The 24,397-nt window shown below is 61.4% G+C and overlaps 1 protein-coding gene across 2 annotated transcripts in view; it reads left to right on the top strand.

Annotated features, from left to right (window-relative positions):
• Nucleotides 1–864: 864 nt before the first annotated feature.
• Nucleotides 865–24,397, top strand: part of PLCD3 (phospholipase C delta 3) — a 52,265-nt gene continuing 28,732 nt past the window's right edge. Inside the window, exon 1 of one of the 2 annotated variants that reach the window (XM_044999581.1) lies at nucleotides 865–1,099. In XM_044999581.1, coding sequence (XP_044855516.1) covers nucleotides 997–1,099 — 103 coding nt within the window. In that variant the 5' untranslated portion in view covers nucleotides 865–996. Of the gene's footprint in view, nucleotides 1,100–8,232; nucleotides 8,489–24,397 lie in introns of those variants that run through there. The other variant, XM_044999582.1, reaches the window with a different exon arrangement.

Below are 24,397 nucleotides of genomic sequence, written 5' to 3'. Positions count from 1 at the left end.
CTCACAGAGCCTCTCTCCTGCTCTGGGGCAGCGCCCGTCTCCTGCCGCTCCGGGCTCACAGAGCCCATCTCCTGCTCTGGGGCAGTGCCTGTCTCCTGCCGCTCCAGGCTCACAGAGCCTCTCTCCTGCCCTCGGGCAGTGCCCGTCTCCCGCTGCTCCGGGCTCACAGATCCTGTCTCCTGCCCTGGGGCAGCGCCCGTCTCCTGCTGCTCTGGGCTCACAGAGCCCGTCTCCTGCTGCTCTGGGCTCACAGAGCCCGTCTCCTGCCATTAGGCAGTGCCCGTCTCCTGCTGCTCCGGGTGAGCCCGTCTCCTGCCCTGGGGCAGCGCCCGTCTCCTGCTGCTCCGGGTGAGCCCGTCTCCTGCCCTGGGGCAGCGCCCATCTCCTGCTGCTCCGGGTGAGCCCGTCTCCTGCCCTGGGGCAGCGCCCGTCTCCTGCTGCTCCGGGTGAGCCCGTCTCCTGCCCTGGGGCAGTGCCCGTCTCCTGCTGCTCCGGGTGAGCCCGTCTCCTGCCCTGGGGCAGCGCCCGTCTCCTGCTGCTCTGGGCTCACAGATCCTGTCTCCTGCCCTGAGGCAGTGCCCGTCTCCCGCTGCTCCGGGCTCACAGATCCTGTCTCCTGCCCTGAGGCAGTGCCCGTCTCCCGCTGCTCCGGGCTCACAGATCCTGTCTCCTGCCCTGGGGCAGTGCCCGTCTCCTGCCCCCGCGGGCTCACAGTCCCTGTCTGGGAGGTGTTGCCCCGGGGTGCTGGGCTGTGCCCCCCCCCGCGCAGCAGAGGCGCTGCCCGCTGGCCGGGGCGGCGCGCAGCCCGTGGGAGGAGCTCTCCAGCCCCACGCGGTTCATAATCGCTCTCCGTGCCCTGAAATGTGACTCCCTCCCCGCGCCTCCCGAGCCGGCTGGGACGGGCGCTGGCTCCGGCGGCTCTGACACTCCGGCTCGCTCCTCGCAGGGAGCCCGCGGCGGGCGGAGGGGCCCGGGGCTCGGCCTGGCCCGGACACGATGATCTGCGGCTGGAGGAAGAAATCGCGGCCGGAGCAGCCCCCGCAGGACGGCGGCGGCGGCGGCGGCACCGGGCGCCCGGACCGAGCCTTACACAAAATGGGTAAGTGCCCGGGCCCGATCCTGCGCAGCCCAGACCCCCGCCGCCCGGCTGCCCCCGGCCCCCGCCGCCCGGCTGCCCCCGGCCGAGGCGCACCCCTGGGGGCGGGATCGGGGGGAGCCCGGTTAGCCTGGATCTCGGGGGAGGGGGAGGGGGTGTCTCGGGCCGGGCTCGCGCCGGGGGATCCGGATCCGAACTTCCCCGAAGTGCGGGAGTGTTCGGCCGCGGGGCCCGAAGCCGCGAGGATGGGCGCCGGGGCTCGGCTCGGCGATGCGCCCCGTCCCCACGCTGCGCCCCCGAGCCGGGCCCGACTCCTGCCCCAGCCGGGCGGGTCCCGGTCCCGGGGCAGGAGTTCGCTGCCGGGCGCGGCTCCTGCCCGTCTGCCCCCGCGGGGGGCGAGGGCTGCGCGGGGTCTGCCGGCGGGGCGGGGGGTTCCGGTTACAGAACCGGCCTCTGACCCTGTGCTGCTGCCAGGAGCCTTCCCGGGCCAAGACACCGACCTGGGGGTGGGGTGGAGGCAGCCCCCCAGGGCTCCGGGCCGAGGGGCAGACGGGGGGCAGCCCCCCAGGGCTCCGGGCCGAGGGCAGACGGGGGGGCAGCCCCCCCAGGGCTCCGGGCCGAGGGGCAGACGGGGGGCAGCCCCCCAGGGCTCCGGGCCGAGGGCAGACGGGGGGCAGCCCCCCAGGGCTCCGGGCCGAGGGGCAGACGGGGGGGGCAGCCCCCCAGGGCTCCGGGGCGAGGTGCAGACGGGGGGGGCAGCCCCCAGGGCTCCGGGCCGAGGTGCAGACGGGGGGGGCAGCCCCCAGGGCTCCGGGCCGAGGTGCAGACGGGGGGGGCAGCCCCCAGGGCTCCGGGCCGAGGGGCAGACGGGGGGGGCAGCCCCCAGGGCTCCGGGCCGAGGGGCAGACGGGGGGGGCAGCCCCCAGGGCTCCGGGCCGAGGGGCAGACGGGGGGGGCAGCCCCCAGGGCTCCGGGCCGAGGGGCAGATGGGGGGGCAGCCCCCCAAGGTAGGAGTGGGCACCATGAGGGGTTAATAGCGGCCTGTGGGCCGGGCACTTGGCTTTATTGTAATCCCCCCCCCGCCCCTCAGCAGCACCGGGAGCTGAGCCCCCCCCAGAACTGGCCAGGGGGGCGGGTTAAGGACGAAACAGACCCTGCTCCCGGCTGGGGGGGCCGCAAGCTGCAGAGGGGGCAGTGGGTGCTGAGAGCTGCCCCAGGATGGGGGCTCTGGCACGGCTGGAGCTGGGCTCTGTGCTGTGAATCTTTGCTGGCCTCTGCCTGTGATAGTCGTGCCTGGGACCCCAGCCCCCTCTGGCAGGGGCCTGCGCTGCCTGGCGGATGCCGGTCCACACTCCCAGCTGGGCAGTGTTCCCATCCATAGAGCTTCCAGCCCCACTTTAACTCTCCACTGAGACCTGACTGTGGGGACCTGCCTGGGCTGTGGCCAGGGGCTCCCTTCCTCCAGGGCAAACGACCTGCTGGAGTCTCCCATTGCCACCCATGGGTGCTGCTGAGTCCCACTCAATCCACTTGTCGAGAGGCCCCATGTCCAGCCCTGCCCCAGGCCTTGGTACGTGGCCACTGTTTGTTGGGGATGCCCAAGGAACATGGGGGAGCAAAGAGGCTGCAGCAACTAAGGGGTTAATTAATGCCTGTCAAAGTTAGACTCAGGACTCACCGTTTGTCAGCCCACTCTGTTTTATTAGCACAGCGCTCTGCTAATGACACCCAGATAATGTGAGCCGCATGCAAGACACAAACTATCTGATTTATACAGAAAAAAGGGTGAGAACTTAACAAGATAACAAAGGAAGCAGAAGCAGATAAGTTTACCTGGGCTAGGCATGCATATCTTATTTCCTTACTAACTATTACCCATCTTCTGTTAATGTTTCGCCATTAGCACCATTGTTTATGCCTAATGTTTCTTTTCCTGGCACCTGTATTTCAACATTTCTTATTTCTGCTTAAAGGTACGTACAACATTTCTTTAATCCATTCTTATTTTTACAATATAATTCATTCTACTTTCACATGCCCATATTGTTGCAGTAAATTTTTTGTGCAATAAAATCCACGATTGTTCGCGATCCAAAAGTCAGGTGTCTGGGGGACTGGCTGGCCCCCACGGGGTGTGTGTGCAATAGGAGGCCTCTAGGCTGCTTTCACAACTAACCCAGCACAGCAGTGACCACTGCTCAGTGGCTAGTGCACAATGAGTTTGGTGGGTCTCAGTCCCGTTCCCGCATCGCAGCTGGTAGTGAAGGGGCCCCGTGGCTGAGACGTCAAGGCCTGCGTGGGTCCTGCAGCCTCTGGGCTGGATTTCCAAGTGCCCAGCAGCCCCACACGGTGCCTGGTTCTCACAGCTCAGCACCCACAGTGCCCCCAGCATGTAGGGCTCTTTGGAAATCTGGCATCTCCCTGTGACCCCTGAAGGCATCACTCGAGGTGCGTGTGGCCCTTCTCACCAGTGCTAAATAATAACTAAACCCCAAAGCCTGAATGCGGAATTTCTGCTGGGGCGTCTTCTTTTAAACTCAAGCTTTGACTCTGGGAACAGGAGCTTCGAATGCCAGTGAGATGGCCAGAGACCCCAAGCCGGCGTGGATGTGGCCAGGAGCTTATACTGAACCGTACAGCGACGGGCATGTCAGAGATTCAGAGAGCTTAAGGCCAGAAGGGATGATTAGATCACCCAGTCTGACCTCCTGTAGAGCACGGGCCAGAGGGGTTTCCCCAGTCACTCCTCCTGCACTGAGCCCAGTGTTTGATCGAAACCTCTCTTCCAGGCAGGCATTATTATTATTATTTATTATCTGTAGCACTGCAAGGCTCCAGTCGGGGGGCCTAGAGCGGCCATAGGCACACGGAGCTGACTATCCAGTATCATTCCACCCTTCCAAAGTCCCCACCCCTATGGACAGCAAGTGCTTTAGTGATGGGAACCGGTCCCAGTATCCGCAGCTCTTTGTTCCGGGGGGGTCACTCTGTCGCTTTACCTCTGGCCTTGAGGTTGGGTTTTGACTTTGTGATTGATGTGGCTGAGCTAGGAAGAGTGCGTGGGCTAGTGGTTAGAGCGGAAGACACTCAGTCCCGCTGACACCTCGGGAAAGTTGCTGCCTCTCCCTGGGACTCCATTTCCTCATCTGAAAAGTGGGGATAGTGATTCTTTCCCTGGATTGTTTGCAGTGTGGGGAGATGTGTAAGAGCTAAGTCATAGCACTTATTACACCCAGCGCAGCCCAGCTCCTGGGTTCTGGTTACAAGCAAGTGTGACCCTGGGCAAGTCACTAACCTCTCTGTGCCTCAGTTTACCCAGCTGTAAAATAATACTCCACAGTGCTATGGCTGCCTTAATCTGAGGATCTCAAAGCATTTCACGAGCGTGAGTGAGTTAAGCATCACAACCCCCTTGAGAGGCAGGAGAATACTATTATTCCCATTTTTCAGGTGAGGAAAGTGAGGCACAGAGAGGGGAAATGACTTGCCTAAGGAGCCAGTGGCAGAGCCAGAACTAAAACCCACATCTCCTGACTCCCAGTCCTGTGCATCAGCCACAAGACTCCTGTAGGTGAGAATAATACTGAACTTACGTGCCTTGAGGGCAAGGGCTTGTCTACATGGGGGCATTACGTTTCAGTAACTGTAGCTAGTGCACACTCAGATAACCTGCGTAAACACAACACAGTTCTGCAGAGCATGCGCGCCGGCTCAATCATATGTACTCTATAATCCAGTTTGCAAGTGTATTAAAGCTCCCTGAGACCGGTTCCCACACGCTAGCATTGCATTCTCCGTGGCTGTCGTGGTGGAACTGCAGCTGACTCAAGTGCAGCAGTGAAGGGGTTAAGGTGCTAGTTGCCATGGGGGAAATGTTAGGCAACCTTAAGCTTTCCTCCAGGGAAAAGCAGGGCCTGGCACTGCCGGGTGTGTGGAAGCCAGGCAGGCAGGACCATGGCACACAGGGAGTTAGGCACCTATTTGCCTCTTTAAGCACCTCAATCCACCTTTTAGGCCCCACTGACATTCTCAAAACTGCCCCTCAGCTGCCAGCGAACCCCACAGGCACCCAATGAGCAGCCGGGTTCTCAAGCCAGGCGTTCGCCACCGGGCCCGAGCCCGTCCGTGCTCTCGGGGCGCCTGACGAGGGACAGCGGCGGGCGAGCAGGCTGGGAATTCGGGTGTGACCTGCTGGCCGTGGGAGACCCAGACTCAAGTCGTGGCTCTGCCTGATCTGCAGCAGGGACGTGAACCCGGGTCTCCCGCAGCCCAGCGGAGAGCCCAGCCACCAGGCTGGTCTGGGTGGGGCTGGCGCTCTCCTGCTGGAGCCTTTTCACTTTGTTCCTGGGCCAGGGAGACTGACTCGGTCAGCTGGGGGTCAGGGCGCTGCTCCAGGGACTAGTCAGTTACAGCCGGGCCGACCGAGCAGGGACCCGCCACCTCCGGGTGAGCGCGTTGGCCCCTGGGTGACGGGCTCCCTTCACAAGCCTGGCTGGGCTATCTCGGCCGCTGACCTGGCTCACACTTCAGGCTCCCAAGTGGAGGGATTCCAGCCTGTCAGTCAAGGCCCCCAGACCTTCGGGGAGCTGGGTGCTGAGCCCTGCCCCCTTGCTCCACATTTCACCCCTGCTTTGGAGACCCCCTGCTCAGCGGGCTGGCTCCTGCGGGTCCCTGACTCTCCCCGTGCATCGAATGGGGGGGCTGGGGCCTCCATGAGGTGGCTGTTACAATGCCTAGCACTGCAGGGCCCAGGTACCTCGGTGCCCTTTTCAATTTGATGAGACTCCTGGAAGCCTTCGGGCCCAGACACCTGTAAGTTACACACCCCTGGGCTAGCTTCCTTTCCGGCTGAGTGCCTCTGCGGCCATCGGAGCGCGATTTGTCCTGCGACAGCGCGCTCAGCCAGGGGCGGCTCCAGGCACCAGCACGCCAAGCGCATGCCTGGGGCGGCAAGCCACGGGGGGCGCTCTGCTGGTCGCCCCGAGGGCGGCAAACAGGTTGCCTTCGGCAGCATGCCTGCGGAGGGTCTGCTGGTCCCACGGCTTCGGCGGACCTCCCACAGGCATGCTGCCGAATCCGCGGGACCAGGAGGCAGCCGAAGGCAGCCTGCCTGCCCTGCTTGGGGCGGCAAAATACCTAGAGCCACCCCTGCGCTCAGCGCATGTGTGCCGGCCGGGGGGCCTGACCCGGGTTATTGTGGGCCCTGAGCCATCAGTGCGGGGCTGGGGCTGGAGCTGGGGCTGGGGGACTCGGGGATCCCAGGACGTGTTAGTGAGCAGTTTGTGGAACAGTGAGTGAGTGAGCCCAGGGGCTCTGTGTTACGCCTGGGGCAGGGAAAGGGTGATCCAGGGGGGGAGAAGGCAGCATCTGGTGGAGTCAGGTCAGGTGAAAACCCTCCTGTCTCCTGGGGAACCGAAGCTTCCGCCAGCCCCAGCAAGGAGCATTCGGTTCAGTTTCCCGCACACCTCGCCTGACAGCAGGGATGGAGTGAGGGGGAAAGTATCCCCCAGTGGCTCGTCTGAATGAGGTGCTGTGTGTCCCCTGGATCTGTCCAGCAAACGGGACTTCCCCCCTGCCCCACACTGGGGCCTGGGCTGGATAAACCTGCCTTTGGATGTGCACGGTTTGCCTGGCTTTTCTCCCACCATCCTCTGCTTTCCCCCAGCCCGGCAGTGGGGCAGGGACTCCCTGGGGGGGCTTTGAGGGGTGGGAAGCAGAAATGCTCTTACACGTGTGAGAGAGAATTTCGCTCCGGTGACTGATTGACATTGTCAGGGGCAAATCCTCTAGCCACAGAGCAGGCACAGCCAGGGCGAGTGCCCCTGCCCCTGCTGAGCTGAGGGACCCCCTCAGGCGTCCGACAGCAAGTGATGGGTGGGGCGTTTGTGGAGACAGCGCGAGATGGACCGTGGCCCATTCCTGCTCCGGCTGCCCCCAGAACTGGCTCCTTGTTGGGGGGTTGCAATGCAGCCACCTAACCACTTGGCATAAAGCTAAGACTCGGCAAATTGCTTCTATTTTCTCTCCTCTCTGCCCCCCCGCACCCGCCAGCTGCTTGTGTCACAGCCCCAGAGATCTCAGGCAGGAACCAGTTTGCCATTTTCACTGTTGCCCTCCAAGTTGAGGTTTCAGGGAGAAAAGTTCCTATTTCGTGTTCCTTGGATGAGTCCCCCCCCCTCTCCCCCCCCCATGCCCAGGGAGCCCTTCCCAGGTTGCTGTTGGGAGGAGGATGCTGGATGGGGCTGGGCTGCACAGGCAGGGGGGTGGAATGCAAAAGGCTGAGGCCCCTGCACGTGGGGGAGGGGAGAGGACAGTGCAGATCCAGTGAGGCTGAAACAAGGACAGTAACTGTGAGTGCAGGGAGTCCAGGTCTTTGGCCATCGCCCTGCACCTCCTGCCGTCAGTCACAGCAGTGCAAAGGGTGCAAATCGCTCCCTTCCCCGCTTGGCAGCATTTCACGCTTACTTTGCACTGGTGTAAACGGTGACACACGGTGCCGGGCAGTGGAGAACCTGGCCCCAAATCTGTGTAATCTCATGGACCCTCTGGCCTGCACCAGACGGGGCGGAGTGCTCTGCCGTGAAGCAGGAGACGTCTCTGTAGTTCCCGTGGCGTGTGTGTGGCTGTGCCGGGGCAGATGTGAGTCGCACCCACAGGGAGCGGAGATGGAGCAGGAAGGGGCCATTGCCACAACGTCGGCTTTCTGGCCACTGGCGGGATTCTGATGCGCTTTAACTGGTGTCAATCCGGAGTCACTGCACTGACTCCAGACTTACTCCGATGTCACTGCGATCTGCCGTGAGCTGCCACCCTACGATAGGCCAGGGCTCGTGTAAGCAAGTGAGACTGGCACGCAAGCGCCCGTGGCGGCCAGGGCTGAGGGGCCATGTGGCAGGCAGTAGGCACAGCTGTGTGGGTGCTGGGGAGTCGGTAAGGGACCAGGCACTAGTGTCTGAGCTCCCCTCTTACCAGGAGCTGCTGGCTGGGCTGCTCCTGGACTCGGAGTCCCATTGCCTCTGGCTGTGTGCGGAGGAGCTCATCAAAACAAGGCTCAACAGATCAGGCTGCTGCGTGTCAGCACGGCCCGACCTGCCAACAGGCTGCACCAGCAGCACCCTGCCCTGCCCTGCCCAGGGAGCCAGACGGAGCCAAACCTCCTCCCCCTGCCCTGCCCAGGGAGGGCTCCCCGGCCTGCTGCAGGGGCCAGGCTCGCTGGGACACATCAGGGCATCATTAGGGAGATCCCAGGGACTCAGCGGAACAGGATTTTGTCTGAGATCGTGCATACAGGGTCCTCCTTCTGCCCATCCCCCTTCCCCTTGGAACCTGGGCTATTGGTGCTAGCGAAGGAGCAGTGATACGGGATGGCTGGTGTGTCTGCGCCCCTGCAAGGTGAGTGCTGCCTGAACGGGCTGGGTACCAGCTCTCCTTGGGGAGAGGGGCTGCTTGGGGCTTTGTGTCCCCGCCGAGCCAGCCACAATCTGGACTGAGACGTGCCAGTCCTCTCCCAGCATCAGCCGCAGCAGTGCCAGGAGTAGGGCTTGGGGTGGGGTGGGGGGTCATCCTCTCAGGGGCTAAGCAGGGTCAGGCCAGTACTTTGGTGGGACGGCTGTGGTGCTGCAGGGTGTGGAGGGGCGAGTGCACGGGTGGCATTGCCCTAGCTGGCACCATGCCCCCAATCTGTGCTGCACGGCTGGGAGAGCGCTTCTCAAATGGGACATACCACCGAGCTCGCCCCGCCTTACCCTCTGGCTCCGTGTCCCGGTAGCCCCCGCAGGCCCGGCTGCTGCAGTGCGTGTGCCCGTTGTACGTGAATCACATCTCCTGCCAGCCAACTGCAAAGCCCGTGCATTTTCAAGCCCATTCCCCCAGACGGGCATCTCTGGGAACCTAATGTCCTAGCCAAATCCCGACCTGGGTAACTGCCTTCACCCTCTCTAAGTTCCCTCTGCAGCCTCAGCTGGGTATTACTTTCTATTTCTCCCACGCTGCTGCAAACTGTTATGCTGTGCCGTTCAACACCTGCTGCTTTCCACCCCAGAGGTGGCTGCATTTTAGTGAAGTGAGAGTGCTTTGGGGTAAATTCTCTGGCATGTATTCAGGCGAGATGCTGATTTCAAAGGGGCCATGCTTCCTCCCGATGGTCTCATTCAAAGTCTCCATGGCCGAAGTGCTGCCCTGGAACCAGTGCGTCTGGCTGGCATTCCCGTAGGTACCCAGCTGTATCTAAGGGGTCAAGGGATGGCCTTTCTTTTCAAAATTAAATAATCAGTGATCCTTGTGATCAACAACCTCAGATGGAGGCAGGTGGGTCAGGCCAGACCGTGGGTTACTGGTTCTCCAATGCCAAGATGTGCTTCTCGTTCCTACCTCTGCCGGGGCTGAGAACTGGAGCAGGTTGGGAGATTTTCTAGGATACGTTTATTTGTCAGAAAATGAAACCAAACCTTTTTGCAGAAAGGAGAGAGTGAGCGAGAGCCAGAGCATGCCCCGTAGCAGCCGCTCGCCTGGTGGTCGGGCCCTCCCCTGCGCGGGGGGAGACCGAGTTCGAGTCCTTGCCCTGAACCAGGCAGAGCAGAGCGCCGAGGCGTGGCTATGCCGGGGTGAGCTCGCTCTGCTTTCTGCAAGGGCTCGATTTCAGTCCAATGCAGAATGAAAACAAATGTTGGAACCACAATGGTTTTTGTGAGCTGGAATTCTTGTGCCTTGCCCAGCCCTCGGAGACCCTCTCACCGAAGTCTGTAGGAGGGGAGGGTGCTGGGAGGCTCTGCAGCGTCCCTCTCACAGGATTAGACCCCCTCCCCCCGCTGCATGTTTGTTGCCCAGAGAAGCCAAAGGCAGCCCTGGCTTGCACCCGGGGTGACCTCTGAGAGGTGTGTCTGGGAACAGCAGCGAGGTGTGCGGCAGGCCAGCCTTCGGCTCAGGCCCCGGGAAGTCATTTGGCAAGAGAAATATTATTGTTCTGGGCAGGATGCAGTCAGCACCCAGCCACCATTGTTTGGAAGGCTGAATGTTTTCGGCACATTAGCACACAGGCAGCTCGCAGCGGGAATGCTTCACGCTGGAGCCTGAACTTGTGCTAATGCGCGCACGTGCGTGTGTGTGTGAGTATGCCTGTGCATATAGACGTGCGTCCGTGAGTCGTGTGTGTCAATATGCATGTGCATATAGACGTGTGTGTGTGTGTCCGTACATGTGCGTCCATGAGTCTGTGTGTGTGTGTGTGTCCATGAGTCTGTGTTTATATGCATATATACGTGTGTGTCCATCTGTTCATGTGGTCCGTGCAAGTGTGTGTCCATGCGTCTGTGTTTGTGTGTGTGCCAGTGCATATATACGTGTGTCCATCAGAGGTGCTGGACCTAGCGGTGCTGGGGGCTGCCACACCCCCCTGGCCTGATTTGGTTTCCATCAGAGGCAGGGTTTACAGTTTGGTTCAGTGGCTCTCGGCCCCCCACTATACACATTGTCCCAGCCCCCCTGGTGTCCGGGTGTGCTGCCGCCGTGTGTTGCTGTGCTTGCTGGAGCGCTAAGCCTGCTGTGTGCTGGAGGAGCGAGGGGCAGACGTGGAGGGCGCTTTGGGCTGGTCTGTGGTGAGTGCCCGGGGGCTGTGCCAGGAAGGGCCCACCCCAGCGCACTACCCCAGGCGTGGATGGACACACCCGCCCCTGCTGAGCGGAGCAGTGCAGCGGTGCGGGAGGAATTCCTCCCCTTGGGAGGGTACGGATGGCTGGGGAGGAATGTCACAGCTCCGGGGTTAATCGCAGTCTTTCCAACCTGCCTAACCTGCCTGGCGTGGGGCACCTGGCAGGACGGGCTCTGCCCTGGCATAGTAGGGAGTTTGCTTCTGTGCCTGCGTCTGCTAACGCAGGGGTGCTCAAAGCTCGGCCGCCACTTGTTCAGGGAAAGCCCCTGGCGGGCCGGGCCGGTTTGTTTACCTGCCGCGTCCGCAGGTTCGGCCAATTGTGGCTCCCACTGGCCGCGGTTCGCTGCTCCAGACCAATGGGGGCTGCGGGAAGCGGCGCGGACCGAGGGATGTGCTGGTCGCCCTTTCCGCAGCCCCCATTGGCCTGGAGCGGCGACCCTCGGCCAGTGGGAGCCACGATTGGCCGAACCTGCGGACACGGCAGGTAAATAAACCGGCCCGGCCCGCCCCAGGGGCTTTCCCTGATCAAGCGGCGGCCCGGCTTTGAGAACCACTGTTCTAACGGATCTGGGCACTGGGCTCATTCGGGACAGGGGCAGCTCAGACAGTCCCCATGGCAGCAGGGCACGGTCATTGCCCTGACAGGAAACCTCTACCAGCTCCAAGCACCCTTCCTCAGCCACTCCACCACACCAGCCCTGTGGGGCGCTTGGCTCAGCGGCCCTGGGGGCACCAGCTGGGCTCGGGGGCTGTGCACAGGGGAGGGATGCACTAGCTGGGACACTTTGCCTCTCTGTAGCGCTTCTCGTCCGAGAGCCTCGTAGCGTTTTACACACGTCCGTGCATTCAGCTCTCGGTGCCCAGGGGGATGCAGGGAACGTGACCCCTGCTTAGGGATGTGGGCGACAGCCAGGATCAGAACCAGCCACTCCTGTGCCAAGCACCTACCAGGGTGCCAGGTCCGAGGGGGCTGAGCTCGGTGTAGCTGGTCCGCGGTGATGGGACACTGGCACACGCTGCCATGGGGTGCCCAAGGAGGAATGCACAACACCAGTCAGGAAGGGGTTAATAGACATTCCCTCCAACAGGAGACACTGGCAAAGCACAGACCAGCCGGGTGTGAGATCAGCCCCCAAATCCTTCCCAGCCGGCCTGTGGGGAGGAGAACGCTTCACCCGGCTCCATGTCCACCACGGCGTGACGCGGGCCCTGAGTGCCAGGCCAGCTTGGGCACATACCAACAATGCCGATCGTGCCTGAGCCGAGCTCCTGCTGCCGTTACCAGCCGGGGGCCCGGCCTCTCCACAACGCCCAGGGCCAAAGATGTGCTGTAACGCGGGGCTAAAAATAGCCTCTTGTGTAACTCCCATGTGCCCAGGCAGGGGCCATGGGCACGTGCAGGTCACATCACACCCAAAGAGCTAATTGAAATAGACACTCTACAGGATGCAGCAGGGTTCATTAAAGCCTAACGAGATGATCCTAATGACTGAGTTATTATAACAGAGGGGAGGAGAATGTGCAGCGTCGGGTTAACCCTGAGTCCAGGGCTGCAGGCTTGGCTGGGGGCAGCTCTCGGGAGGGCATTCGAGGGGGGTTTGTCCATGGGGGGCGGGACAGACCCGTGCTGGGTTGGAACAAGGGCCAGTGGAGTCTGAGGAGGGCTGTGAAGATTTTTAGGCGCTGCAGGAAGTGACGCCCATAGGGTCTAGATTGACAGGTCCCTGCAGCCTTCTGATTGGCCCATGCTCGTTATTTAATCCTGGAGGGTGGGCCAGGCTGTTGGCTGATTGCCGGTCTTCCACTCAAGCCCGACCTTGAGCCTGATTCCAACTTGGAGACCACCTGTGATCTCTGCCTGCGACCCTGGCTCTTGCTGCTTGCTCTGATCCCTGCTCGCTGACTGTCCTGCCTCCTGGCCGTCCCTGCCTTGTGGGTGCCAGCCCAGCTGGGACCGCTAGGCCTGACTGCCAAGCCACCGTCCCGTACGAGGGACACTTTCACAACCAGGGCGAGGGTGGGCAGGCCAGTGCCCTGGCAGCCCGACCATGGCAGCCGGGTGGTGGCACAGCGGCAGCTGCTGGCACAGAGCTGGGGTCGAGTCCAACCCCGCAGAACCTCCTAGGCACTGTCTGCCGAGACGGCTCTGGGGCAGGCTCGCGAGGGGCCCTTGGCCAAGCCACTGAGTCCTGTCCTGTCGTAAGCAGCTGCTGGGTTTTGGGGCCTCCGGTTTGAGCTGCTCAGCATGAGACCCAGAGGGACGGATTCCCCAAAGCTCTCAGCGTGGGCCCCTGTGAGAACCGACTGACTGTGGGGGCCATGGGCCCTGAGCCCTTTCTGCCTGGTGGTGCCGGTGCTGCACAGACACCAAGGGGAGCCAGGCCACGCCCTGAGGCCCCTGCAGTCTGAGCATTGACCTACTAAACCCAGGGTTGTGAGTTCAATCCTTGAGGGGGCCACTTAGGGATCTGGGGCAAAAATTGGTCCTGCTAGTGAAGGCAGGGGGCTGGACTCGATGACCTTTCGAGGTCCCTTCCAGTTCTAGGAGATTGGTATATCTCCACTTATTACCTAATAGACAAGACAGGCAGAAGGCAACAGGCCACAAGACTCACCCAGGGGATTCCTGTGATTTATAATTGTTTTTACTTTCCATGGTAGGACATTGTAAAGAAAGAAATCCACGTTTGCCTGCGAGTGTGGCACACCACGGCCCTCTGAGCCAGTTTGGTAGCGGAGGCAGCTCTCTGGCCCCATCACTACACTATCCTAGCACGTCACAGTTTTGAATGTCTTCCCCACAGCGCTCTTATCCCTGTTGTGCAGGAGGGAAACCGAGGCACTGGGAGGTGAGGAGACTTGCCCAAGGTCACCCAGGAAGCCTGTGGCAGAGTGGGGAATTGAAGTCTGGTTTCCAACATCCCCCCAAGTGCCATAACCCCTTTGCCATGCTTCCGCTCTGCAGCTGAGGCTTGCCAGCTGTATACTGATCTGGCACTCACCAGCAGAGTGCCTGAACCTCACGGCTATTTGTGGGGTTAGCCTCACAACCCCTCTATGAGCCAGGGAAATCTATCCCCATTGTACAGAAGAGGAACTAAGGCACAGGGTAGATTAAGTGACTCAGCCAGGGTGACACAGCACGTCGGTGGCTGAGCCAGAAACTGGGCCAGGTTTCCTGAGTCCCAGGACCATCCGTTTTACATTAGAAGCAGTAATGGACCATAAACAAAATGGAAATTGACTTTGTGGATTTCCATTGTCTCAGCTCAGGGGAGTGCAGGGTGGGAGGGGAGGGGCAAACACATGTCTAAACAGCAGAAAGTTAACTAGATCTTTTAAAAAAAGCTTCAATCTCTGCTGTCAGGAACAGAGGCAAAGAAAGTGACTGTGGTGTCCTTACACCGAGTGTCCCTTTGAAACGTCGCAGGGACCTAGTTTCACAGAGAACAGAAAATGCAAGACTGAAGGGTCAGTACCCGCCTGCGGTTTTGGAGAAGAGCTGGAAGAGTCTTAGTGCGGCTGAGCCTGGGGTGCGCTTGCGCGGCGCCTGCCAGCAAGCAGGAGAGTCGCGTGTCTAGAGGGGCCCACCGTGACCAAAGCCCCAGGCTGAGACCTGAACCGGCTTTGTGCATTTCACAGGCTTAACCCTGGTGTTACCTCCCAGTGCCCTGTGACCTCACGTAACCTCTGCGGCGCTTTCTCTGCGCCCATCTGCCTGGCTTCGTTCCCCTTCCCCACCTGGAATGGAGAACAGTTTATGGCCAGGGACAGACCGGCCAACACAATTTTTCTGCCTAATCTAAACTGCCATTCTCAGCAAGAGAAACAGTTTGGACAGCAGGCCCGGTGACTCACCTCCATTTCCTGCCTTACTCAGAGGCTCCCAGTGGTGCCTCCAACCCACGCGAGGCCCCGCCCAGGGAAGAGAAGGAAACACTGACCCTATGGGCTGGTTGTGGACAATTCCATTTGGGATCTTTTTCCTGGGCAGCTCCTTGTGGCAGCGTGAAAAGGAGGAGTGAGGTTATGGCTTGGGTTGTGATGTGAGATCAGTACCACCACCTGCCTCCCTGCCTGAGCCACCCTGGCCTGACCCCGTATTGTTACTGCAAAGATCAGGGCCCCCTTGTGCCAGGCAGCACCCATGCACATCCAGAAAGACGGGCCCTGCTCCACCGACAACACAGACAGAGTGGGGGAGAGGGCGAAGTGACATGGCAGAGGTCACGCGGCAGGTCAGTGGCAAGGCTGGGAATGGCGCCCCGGTGTGCTGGCTGCTGGACCGCTTTGTGGCTGTGGGAGGCCTTTGAATAAGGAATCGCTAGCTGAGAATTCTCTGCTTGGCCCTGCCAGGGCAGCACCTCGCCTACAAGGTGCCAGGCCCAGGGGAATGGGCTGCCACCTCTGAGGTGCAAAACCCAGGAGCTCTGGGATGATCTGGAGCCCATAACACCGGACAGCTGGCAGCTCGCACACAGCACCCTTCTGGGTTTCCTGGGACAGCGCCCACAAAAAAGGGACGAGTTTGGGAGAACCTGGAGCGGAGCCTGGCCTGTGGCTGACTGTGAGTCTGCGTGTTGTGTAAAACGGGAGGGAGGAACGATGTTAAAAGGAGTCACAGACTTGAGCAATTCCCCTCTGGTGTGATGCTTGTGCAGCTTTCTTACAGCATCTGAAATCCCTTGTTTACAACTCCCCTGCGTATTAATGGTCATTTCACACCCTCCTTGGTTGTCACTGGGGAACTGACAGTGGAGGACTCAGACTAACACTCTCAAACCCATATTGCTGCAACAACCATACGGCACAATCCCATAACTTCATACGCACTAAGGATATAGATATTTGGACAGAACAATGGGTTTCAGCCTTTCCTCGGCTATCTTACAGGGCATGGCTTTGTATGAAATATATCACAATTCTATGACGGGGTGACTATGGGGGTTCCAGGGTGCTGCTTTGAGGTACAGAGTACTCTGGGGAAACCGAGGCACAGAGCAGATAAATGATTTTCCCAAGGCAAGCTGATGGCAGTCAGAATTAACCCTCAGGAGTGCCAGCTGCCAGGCCCAGAGGCTACCCACAGCGTCTTCACTGGGCTGGGGTTAAAGATTTGCTTTGCACAGCCCGGGAGTGAAAGGGTTAACGGTCACACACTGGGCTGCTAAGGGGAGGCCTTGTCAGCTGCTTTCGGATTGGCTAGAAGGGCCTGGGCACAGCCTGTCCTCCACATTCAGGGCCAGGGTTACACAGGGGCCGAGGAACTGCCTGGTGGGGTTTGCAAACGTTAGTCACCGAACTCGCCTTTAAACCCCCTGCAGCCCTGGCCCTTGCTGTCTGCACCGGCTAGTCCGTCTCTGTCCTAGGGTTCGATGCTCCCACCAGCACCGTGCCAGGCCTGCTGTGCGGGGTGCGTCTGTACCTGGCACGCGGCATCGTCACAGTGCTGCCAAGCTCCCCGGCTGCACAACACCTGCTTCACGGGTACCAGGCAACCCCCACCTCTGGCCCCTGTGGGCTCTGTCTCCAGTGCCCCCCTCTGGGGCTCAGGTCCCTGGCCATGGCCTCCTCCGGGACGGAATCCCGTGCGCCTCCTGCTCTCAGCCCAGGCGCTGGCGGCAGCCCCTGGGTGTGATCACCTCAGCAGGTCGGACTTGGGCTCCGTTTCCTCCAGGGGAGCGAGGGTGGGAATCAGCAAAGTACCCCTTATTGCAGAGAAAACGCCTTAAAAACCCTAAACCAGGCTGTGCGCCTGCCTGCTTCCCCTCACACTGCCCCTTGGCTGGTTCTGGGAAGGCCAGTTCCTTCAGACTCCTCCACAGACCCTGTCTCGCTCTCTGTCCTCCTGGCTCAAGTGTCCCCAGGTTTGCAGGACGTTTGCAGACCCAGCCTGCGGAGACAAGAGACAGGGGCTCTGGAGCTAACAGCTGCTCCATTGTCTTTCAGGCTATACCCAGATGTCCTTATCTGGGGAGCTGGGACACAGCCGTATTCTTAGCTTCTCACATCGCAGCTCCGGCAGTGCTCAGAACAGCAGCTCCACTTCTGTCACCACCTGAATCCTGAGCCTGGAGCCAGAGCGGCTGGAGAAATGGGCTGGCGTCCATGTGTGGCCTGCTGGACCCATCACTAAACTCCTCCAAAATTCCCTGTATCTAACCCCTGCCCCGCCCAGGGAGATGCTGCGGTTTTACGGCATAGGAAGGAGAGCAGGGCTTGGGGACGGGGCCGTGACCAAGAGTGGGGGAGCAGCAGCGGCAGCCACAGAGGGACGTGGAGCCGTTTCCATTGCCCGGGCTGGAGGTAGGAATCTGGCCCCCCGAGCTCCTGGGCTGGAATCGGGTGCAGGGACGTGCGGTAGATGTTTGCAACCCTTCACCTGGCGTGGGCGCTGGAGGGCCCTTGCCTCCGCAGTGCTGATTTGCGGTGCTATTTCTCCCTCATTGAATTTTTTTGCATCTGTTCCCAAGGGGATAAAACTGCCCCTGAGATGACTGAGCAGGGCTGAGCCAGAGCTGCCAGGAACAATCTGGATCAGGGGGGAGCCCTTACGTAAGGCTGCCTCCCCCCACGCTGACCCAGTCAAATCCTCTTGAAGGCAAAGAGCGACCGGACTGCAAAGGGATGCTGGCGGCGCGGCGCGGGGGAGGAAGCAGCGGGGCGCTGGCCAGGAAGGAGGGAGCCGTGTCCTCTCCCAGTGGAGCTGGCTGCCGGAGGAATGTGCAGGATCAACACAGGGGCCAGTGTTTAGACAGGAGGTGCTGAGTGTTTGTAGCCAGTGAGAGTGATGCTGTCGGGGAGGAGAGGGCAGTGAAAGCAGGGAGGTCAGAGCCCAGTGTCCAGAGGCACAAGCGGGGCCAGTCCCCTGCAGCAGGCCTAGCCACCTGGCCCGGCCTCAGGATGGCCCAGCCTCTCTCCCCTCTCGGGCTGGGGCCAGCTTGGGCAGTGCCCTGGGAGAGCCAGCGGCTGCTCTCGGGTTGCCAGAACTCCAGCCCGGGCAGGACAGAGCCGGCTCTGTGCGTGAGCGGGAGGAGCACGGAGGGGGATGTGGGTGGAGAGTCTGTGCCAGAGGCAGGGACAGGGACAGCCATGGGGGCTCTCAGAGCCCGGCAGTGTCTGAGTGCTGGGCGCGAGCTGGCCTCCTACATTAACCCTTCAAAGACTGTAGGCCTCCGAATAACCCTTTGCCCTTGGCTAGCTCCTTTCCAGGGAGGATTTCAGGCACTGCAGACAGGAGAGTCACGCGGGAGGTAGGGCTCAGGCGTGGCCAGGAGCTGGATATTGTTCCTGTTTTGAGATGGGCCAAGGGGGACCCAACAGAGTAAAGCCGTCTGCCCCCTGTCACGGGGGGAGGGAGTCCTGGGTGCGAGGGGCTGTGGCGCTGCCTGGGCTCTGTGGGCGTGGCTGGGATGGCGTTGGCAGCCTCTGGCAGTTCTACACTCAGGGTTGCAGGTTCCAGCTGTTGACATTAGTGCTGAATGCGGCGGTCCCTGTGCGTGCTGGCGCCACAGGCCACGGCCGCTCGCGGGGGAAGGAGCTGGAGTGACAGTTCTCTCATCAGTGTCCACGAGGACTGGAGCTTTCCGCCCTTGCAGCGAAGGGGAGGGAGCGACGTAGTGAAGCACAGGCCTGAAGATCACTCAGGACGCTGGGTTCTGTTCCTGGCTCTGCTCCTGCCTCTCTGGGTGACCTTGTGCAAGTCACTGCACCGCTCTTTGCCTCAGTCTCCCCATCTAGGAACTGGGGATAATAATGACCTGCCTCCCAGTTAACTTGTGTCTGTCAGGTGCTTTGGAGTCCCTGTGACAGAGCTTATCTCAGTGCTGAGTAGGGGGGGTCGGTCTGGGCCTGGCTGGTGAGTTTCCAACCTGATTCTTGCAATGGTTTAAAACCTCGTCAAGCTCCTTAGCGTGCTCGGAAAGCTTGGGGCGGAGCCCCTGGCAGGCTGCTTCATTGCACGGCTCTGCAAAGTGCAGCCGAGGAGAACACGGGGGAGCGACGCTCTGGGGACACACCCAGGAGCTGGCTCAGGAGGCACCGCCGGGGGCCGCGCTGTTGGAACTGGCCGGGGACAGACGGCAGGCTCAGCGCTCTAGCCAGCCAGAGCCAAAGAGCTCAGACCTCCAGGGCTGACTCTAGGAAGTGTGAGCACGGAGCAAAGGCCAAAAGGGGCTTTCCCTGCTCTGGAAATAGAGAGCAGAGGGGTCTTCGTGGGCGGGGAGGGGAGCTGGGACTGCTCCCCAAAGCCACTGTAAGAGACCGAGGGTAGAAAACGGGGGTGTGGGGCATGCTGTGGCGCTCATACAGCCTGACCCAGGTTCCACTGAAATCAACAGGAGTCTTTCCCCTGGCTTCCAGGGGAGCTGGATCCGGCCCTTACGCTCCTGACCTCTGTCCTGCCACCACTGGACGGCACCCGGGGTGTTCGAGCTGCCTCCAGCGGATGTGTCCAGCGGGCTGCTCGAAACAGGACTCTGCGGGGTCAGGAACAGAAGGCGTTTGCGCTGCTTCCTCCCTGGTCCTGCCTTCAGTCAGCCCAAGCATTTGCAGAGGCCGGTAATCTGGACTCTGACACCTTTCCCCGCTGGGAGCCTGTGAATGGAAGTGTTTCCACTGGGGGCGGGAGCAGGTCAGAGTGAGTCAGTCTCACTCCTGCTTTCATTCTAGTGTCCAGCCGTGTGGGCCTTGCCGGGTGCCCCGGGCGATGCAGGGAGTCCCGGGGGCGGGGGTGGGGGTAGCCGTGTGGGCCTTGCCGAGTGCGCCGGGCGATGCAGAGAGTCCCGGGGGTGGGGGCGGGGGTAGCCGTGTGGGCCTTGCCGAGTGCGCCGGGCGATGCAGAGAGTCCCGGGGGCGGGGGTGGGGGTAGCCGTGTGGGCCTTGCCGGGTGCGCCGGGCGATGCAGGGAGTCCAGGGGGCGGGGGTGGGGGTAGCCGTGTGGGCCTTGCCGGGTGCGCCGGGCGATGCAGGGAGTCCCGGGGGCGGGGGTGGGGTAGCCATGTGGGCCTTGCCGAGTGCGCTGGGCGATGCAGGAAGTCCTGGGGGCGGGGGTGGGGTAGCCGTGTGGGGTTTGCCGAGTGCGCCGGGCGATGCAGGGAGTCCCGGGGGCGGGGGTGGGGGTAGCCGTGTGGGCCTTGCCGAGTGCACCGGGCGATGCAGGGAGTCCCGGGGGCGGGGGTGGGGGTAGCCGTGTGGGCCTTGCCGAGTGCGCCGGGCGATGCAGGGAGTCCCGGGGGCGGGGGTGGGGGTAGCCGTGTGGCAGTGATGAGCTGCCAAAATGTTAACAACCGGTTCCCTCCCCCGGGGCCATCCAACCCCTCATGTTCCTTGACACACGCACCCCCCCCGACCCCTGACCCATCCCCCCCTTCCCTGTCCCCTGACTGCCCCTTGCCGCCCCACCCAACCCCTCCTCTCATTCTCAATGGCCCCCCAGAACCCCTACCCCATACAACTACCCCTTCTCTCTGTCCCTGAGTGCCCCCACCACCTCATCCAACCCTGCTCTTTCCTGACTGCTCCCCGGGACCCTTGCCCCCATTCAATCCCCCTGTTCCCTGCCCTCTGACTGCCCTGACCCCTATCCACCCCCCCACAACCCACCCCCTCCCTGCCCCCTTACCACACTGCCTGGGGCCGGACCGGGTCCACTCCCCCAGGACCACGACCGCCCCGGGGGGCCCAACTCCCGGAGCCGCTCGGCCGCCGCCGCGGGAGCCGACTCCCCGGGCCGGCACCGGGGCCGAGCCGCCGCCGCGGGAGCCGACTCCCCAGGCCGGCACCGGGGCCGAGCCGCTGCCGCGGGAGCCGACTCCCCGGGCCAGCACCGAGGTCGAGCCGCCGCCGCGGGACCCGACTCTCCCGGCCCGCACCGAAGCCTGTGCTGCGGGTCCCGAGCTGGGCCGGGTCGGAGCCGCTCAGCCGGGACCAGACCGAGCCGGGGGTGCTTGGCAGGGACCGGGCTGGGGAGCTTGGCCGGGGCCAGGGGGAGGCGCTCAAAGTGGACCTGGAGTGGGCCACTCGCGCGGTCCACCCCGCCCGGCTTACCTGCTTCCTCCTCGTTTCAGGCTTCCCGCGAACATCTGATTCGCGGGAAGCAGGGGAGGGGGAGGAGAAGGAGGGCGGAGCTCAGGGGAGAGGAGGAGGTTAGCTGGGGCCGGGGCCGGGTTTGTTAAATTTAAAAACTTTTTAGAACCTGGTTGTCCTGGAAGTTAACAACCGGTTCTAAAATGGCTTCTATATTTAACAACGGGTTCGCGCGAACCGCTGCGAACCTGCTGGAGCTCACCCCTGCCGTGTGGGCCTTGCCGAGTGCGCCGGGCGATGCAGGGAGTCCCGGGGGCGGGGGTGGGGGTAGCCGTGTGGGCCTTGCCGAGTGCGCCGGGCGATGCAGGGAGTCCCGGGGGCGGGGGTAGCCGTGTGGGCCTTGCCGAGTGCACTGGGTGATGCAGGGAGTCCTGGGGGTGGGGGTGGGGGTAGCCGTGTGGGCCTTGCCGAGTGCGCCGGGCGATGCAGGGAGTCCCGGGGGCGGGGGTAGCCGTGTGGGCCTTGCCGAGTGCACTGGGTGATGCAGGGAGTCCTGGGGGTGGGGGTGGGGGTAGCCGTGTGGGCCTTGCCGAGTGCGCCAGGCGATGCAGGGAGTCCCGGGGGCGGGGGAGGGGGTAGCCGTGTGGGCCTTGCCGAGTGCGCCGGGCGATGCAGGGAGTCCCGGGGGCGGGGGTGGGGGTAGCCATGTGGGCCTTGCCGAGTGCGCTGGGCGATGCAGGGTGTCCCGGGGGCGGGGGTGGGGGTAGCCATGTGGGCCTTGCCGAGTGCGCCGGGCGATGCAGGGAGTCCCGGGGGCGGGGGTGGGGGTAGCCGTGTGGGCCTTGCCGAGTGCGCCGGGCGATGCAGGGAGTCCCGGGGGCGAGGGTGGGGGTAGCCGTGTGGGCCTTGCCGAGCGCGCCAGGTGATGCAGGAGTCCCGGGGGTGGGGGTAGCCGTTTGCCTGGGCCTTTCTGATCAGTGCACTCAGTCATCAAAAGGCTTTGGAACCTTGGCACAGGAAAAGTGACTCTGTAATCTGGGCAACTTCGGGCCCGAGGGGAGATTTCTTCCTGTTTCCATTCCATGAGGGAGAGATCTTGTACAATAGGTGATGGAAAGAGAGTTTACACCCCATTTCTGGCTATTTCCCTGACAAGCCAGTGGATGGATTTTCCATGGCCCTTGAATTTCCACCTCGTTTGATGAGTTTAAGAGACACAGCCTGGTTCTCCTCTCCCTTCCCCCAGTTTTACCCCCAGGTAACTCCATTGCCTCAGTGCAGTGGCTCCCCTCTATGCCTGCGTCAAAGGAGAATCAAACCCACCGGCCAGAGAAGAATCATCTTTTCCAAACCACTTCCTGGCCCTGTGCTGCTTGCAGCACCAGGTGACTGCAGCTGGGAGGAACTGCAGAACCTGGCTTACTCCTCATCGTGACTGTGGCTTGTTCATGTCGTGCCTTTCACTCAGCATAGACAGGGAAACTGGGCTGGCCTGGTTGGCAGGGTTTCTAGCCAGTTTCACTTCCTTCTTCCCCTGCTGGCAGAGAGCTGGGTCATGTTCCATGGGGGAAGGTTTAAGACTGGGAATCTCATAGGAGCCTGAGGGAGTTTGGTGCGCAAATCCCAGTGAAATTCTCTGCCCAACTTGGATACTTTGCCGATCCCAGACAAAACTCTCCCTCCCCCCAAATAAATCTCGTAACCCTTTAAAAATGTATACGAGAATTAAATGTGGCGCTTAAAACGAGCACCTCTTTAGCTCCATGCCTGTGTGCCTGGAACATTTACTAGGTCAGAACAAATCCCTGGGTGAGTTTAGGTCCTAAAACAGGCCATTACCTGGTGGTGAGTTTCAGATCAGATTATAGCTGGATGCTTTTGCATCCCCTGCTGCTCTGGGGGGCTTCGACACAGCCTGTAATTTGATTGACTTGTGATTACGTGTCATTTACTGTACAACACCCTCCTTTGGGAAATCCACTCCGAGCCAGCGGTTGTCTCGCCTGCTGTGTGCAGAGAAGAGCAGCCTGGAGCCTCAGATACACTCACCTTGGAGTCCTTGGCCTCAATGTCAGTATCACACAGAGGCAAAGACCCTGCCCTTTTCCACTGGGAGGGACCGAGGCCCTGTCTTTGGGGTGGAGGATGTTCTGCAAGTCCATAGCAATGACTTGGGTGGCCATGTGCTCCACAGGGACCTTGGGACTCAGCTGCACCAGGTGTTCCCTAGTTAACCGCGCTTTGAACGTCGCTACCATCCTGCCGCGGTGGGTGTCCAGGTGCTTCTCAAACAGCCTTGCCGCCCCCTTGGGAAGCCACGGTCGCCTGCCCATAGCACGGATGTCCTGAGAGCCGCAGATGCTCAGCACACCTGAAAAGCGCTGGGTGCCGCTGTCCTCTGAAAATCTGGCCCTCAACTGTGAGTGTGGAGTCCTGGGAGACGTGGGCCTGCACCACTTGCCCAAGCGCACTCGGTGACAGACACAGGAATAGAACCCAGGCGTCCTGGCTCCCACTCCCCAGCCTGCTAACGTACCATGCTGCTTCCTTAGTTATATCTGATTAGCTGCCATTCTAACCTTCCTTGAGATAGTGCTGGGAGCATGTGACCCGTTTATGGAGCCCCCTCCCAGGAAGATGGCAGGGTGGCATTGGACTGTCAGGGAGAGCAGCCGCCGGGGAAAGGTTCAAGGCAAACCCTGCTCAGAAGTGCGCATCTCTCGCTGTGCTTTGCGGGAGGCTCTCAGATGATCAGTGGCTGCTCGCCAGGGAGCGGATTGGTTGTCAGGCAGGGTGTTTACAGCCGGAGCCCAGCCCGCGCTGTATTTACAGCTGTCAGCTCGCTCTGTGCTTTGCTTGCAAAATTGATATTTGCTCAAGACAGGCTTGAGTTGAATGGCACCGTGATTGTAAACTGCATGATGCCAAGGAGACCGAGGGGTGCGGCCTGAGCTCTTACCCAGCACGTAGGAAGGGGGGTGGGGAACACAAGCGGTTAAGGCTGCAATTTTCAAAGGTCTCTGCTTTCAAGTGTCTCAGTTTGTGGGAGCCCATCTGGAGGGGCTTTATGGTGTCCGACTGGACACTCGGCCTCAGTGATCAGACAAGCCATTGCCGGATCCGAGAGGAACCCGTGTCTCCCGAATCCCCAGCTTGGAGCACTGGCCCCTGGGTTATGCTGCCAACGCCCCACCTGTGTTGCCCAGTGACTGTCATGGGAACTGTCCGAGTCCGGCACGGTTCCAGTGAGCACAGTGCAGCAGGGTCCATGCAGCAGCATTTTTCTTGCCTCGGGTTGTGGTGGGATCTCAGCCACTTGCAGTCAAGACGGGGCGTCTCTTTCTAAACGATGTGCTTGGCTCCCCCAGAAGCTCTGGGCTGGGTGCAGGAATGCCTGGGGCGGGCAGGAGCTCAGACGGGAAGATTGTAATGCTCCCTTGTGGCCTTACAGTCTGGGAATCCCTGAACGGTCCGGGCCCAGCAGTGCCGGTCACAGCTCCCGCCCTGCACAGGTGTATTTGAATCCAGGAGAATCTGGGCTGAAGACAGAGGACTCTGGGTGTTTTTCCTCACACGGTGCCATGCACATTGGGATCTTCCCCCCAGAGACCCGGGAAGGTCTATGAGGG

Source organism: Mauremys mutica, chromosome 25, assembly GCF_020497125.1.
Source record: "Mauremys mutica isolate MM-2020 ecotype Southern chromosome 25, ASM2049712v1, whole genome shotgun sequence".
In the NCBI taxonomy this organism is placed as follows: Eukaryota; Metazoa; Chordata; order Testudines; family Geoemydidae; genus Mauremys; species Mauremys mutica.
The sequence above is the reverse complement of the archived record's forward strand: the minus strand, read 5'-3'. Positions and strand labels throughout refer to the sequence as shown.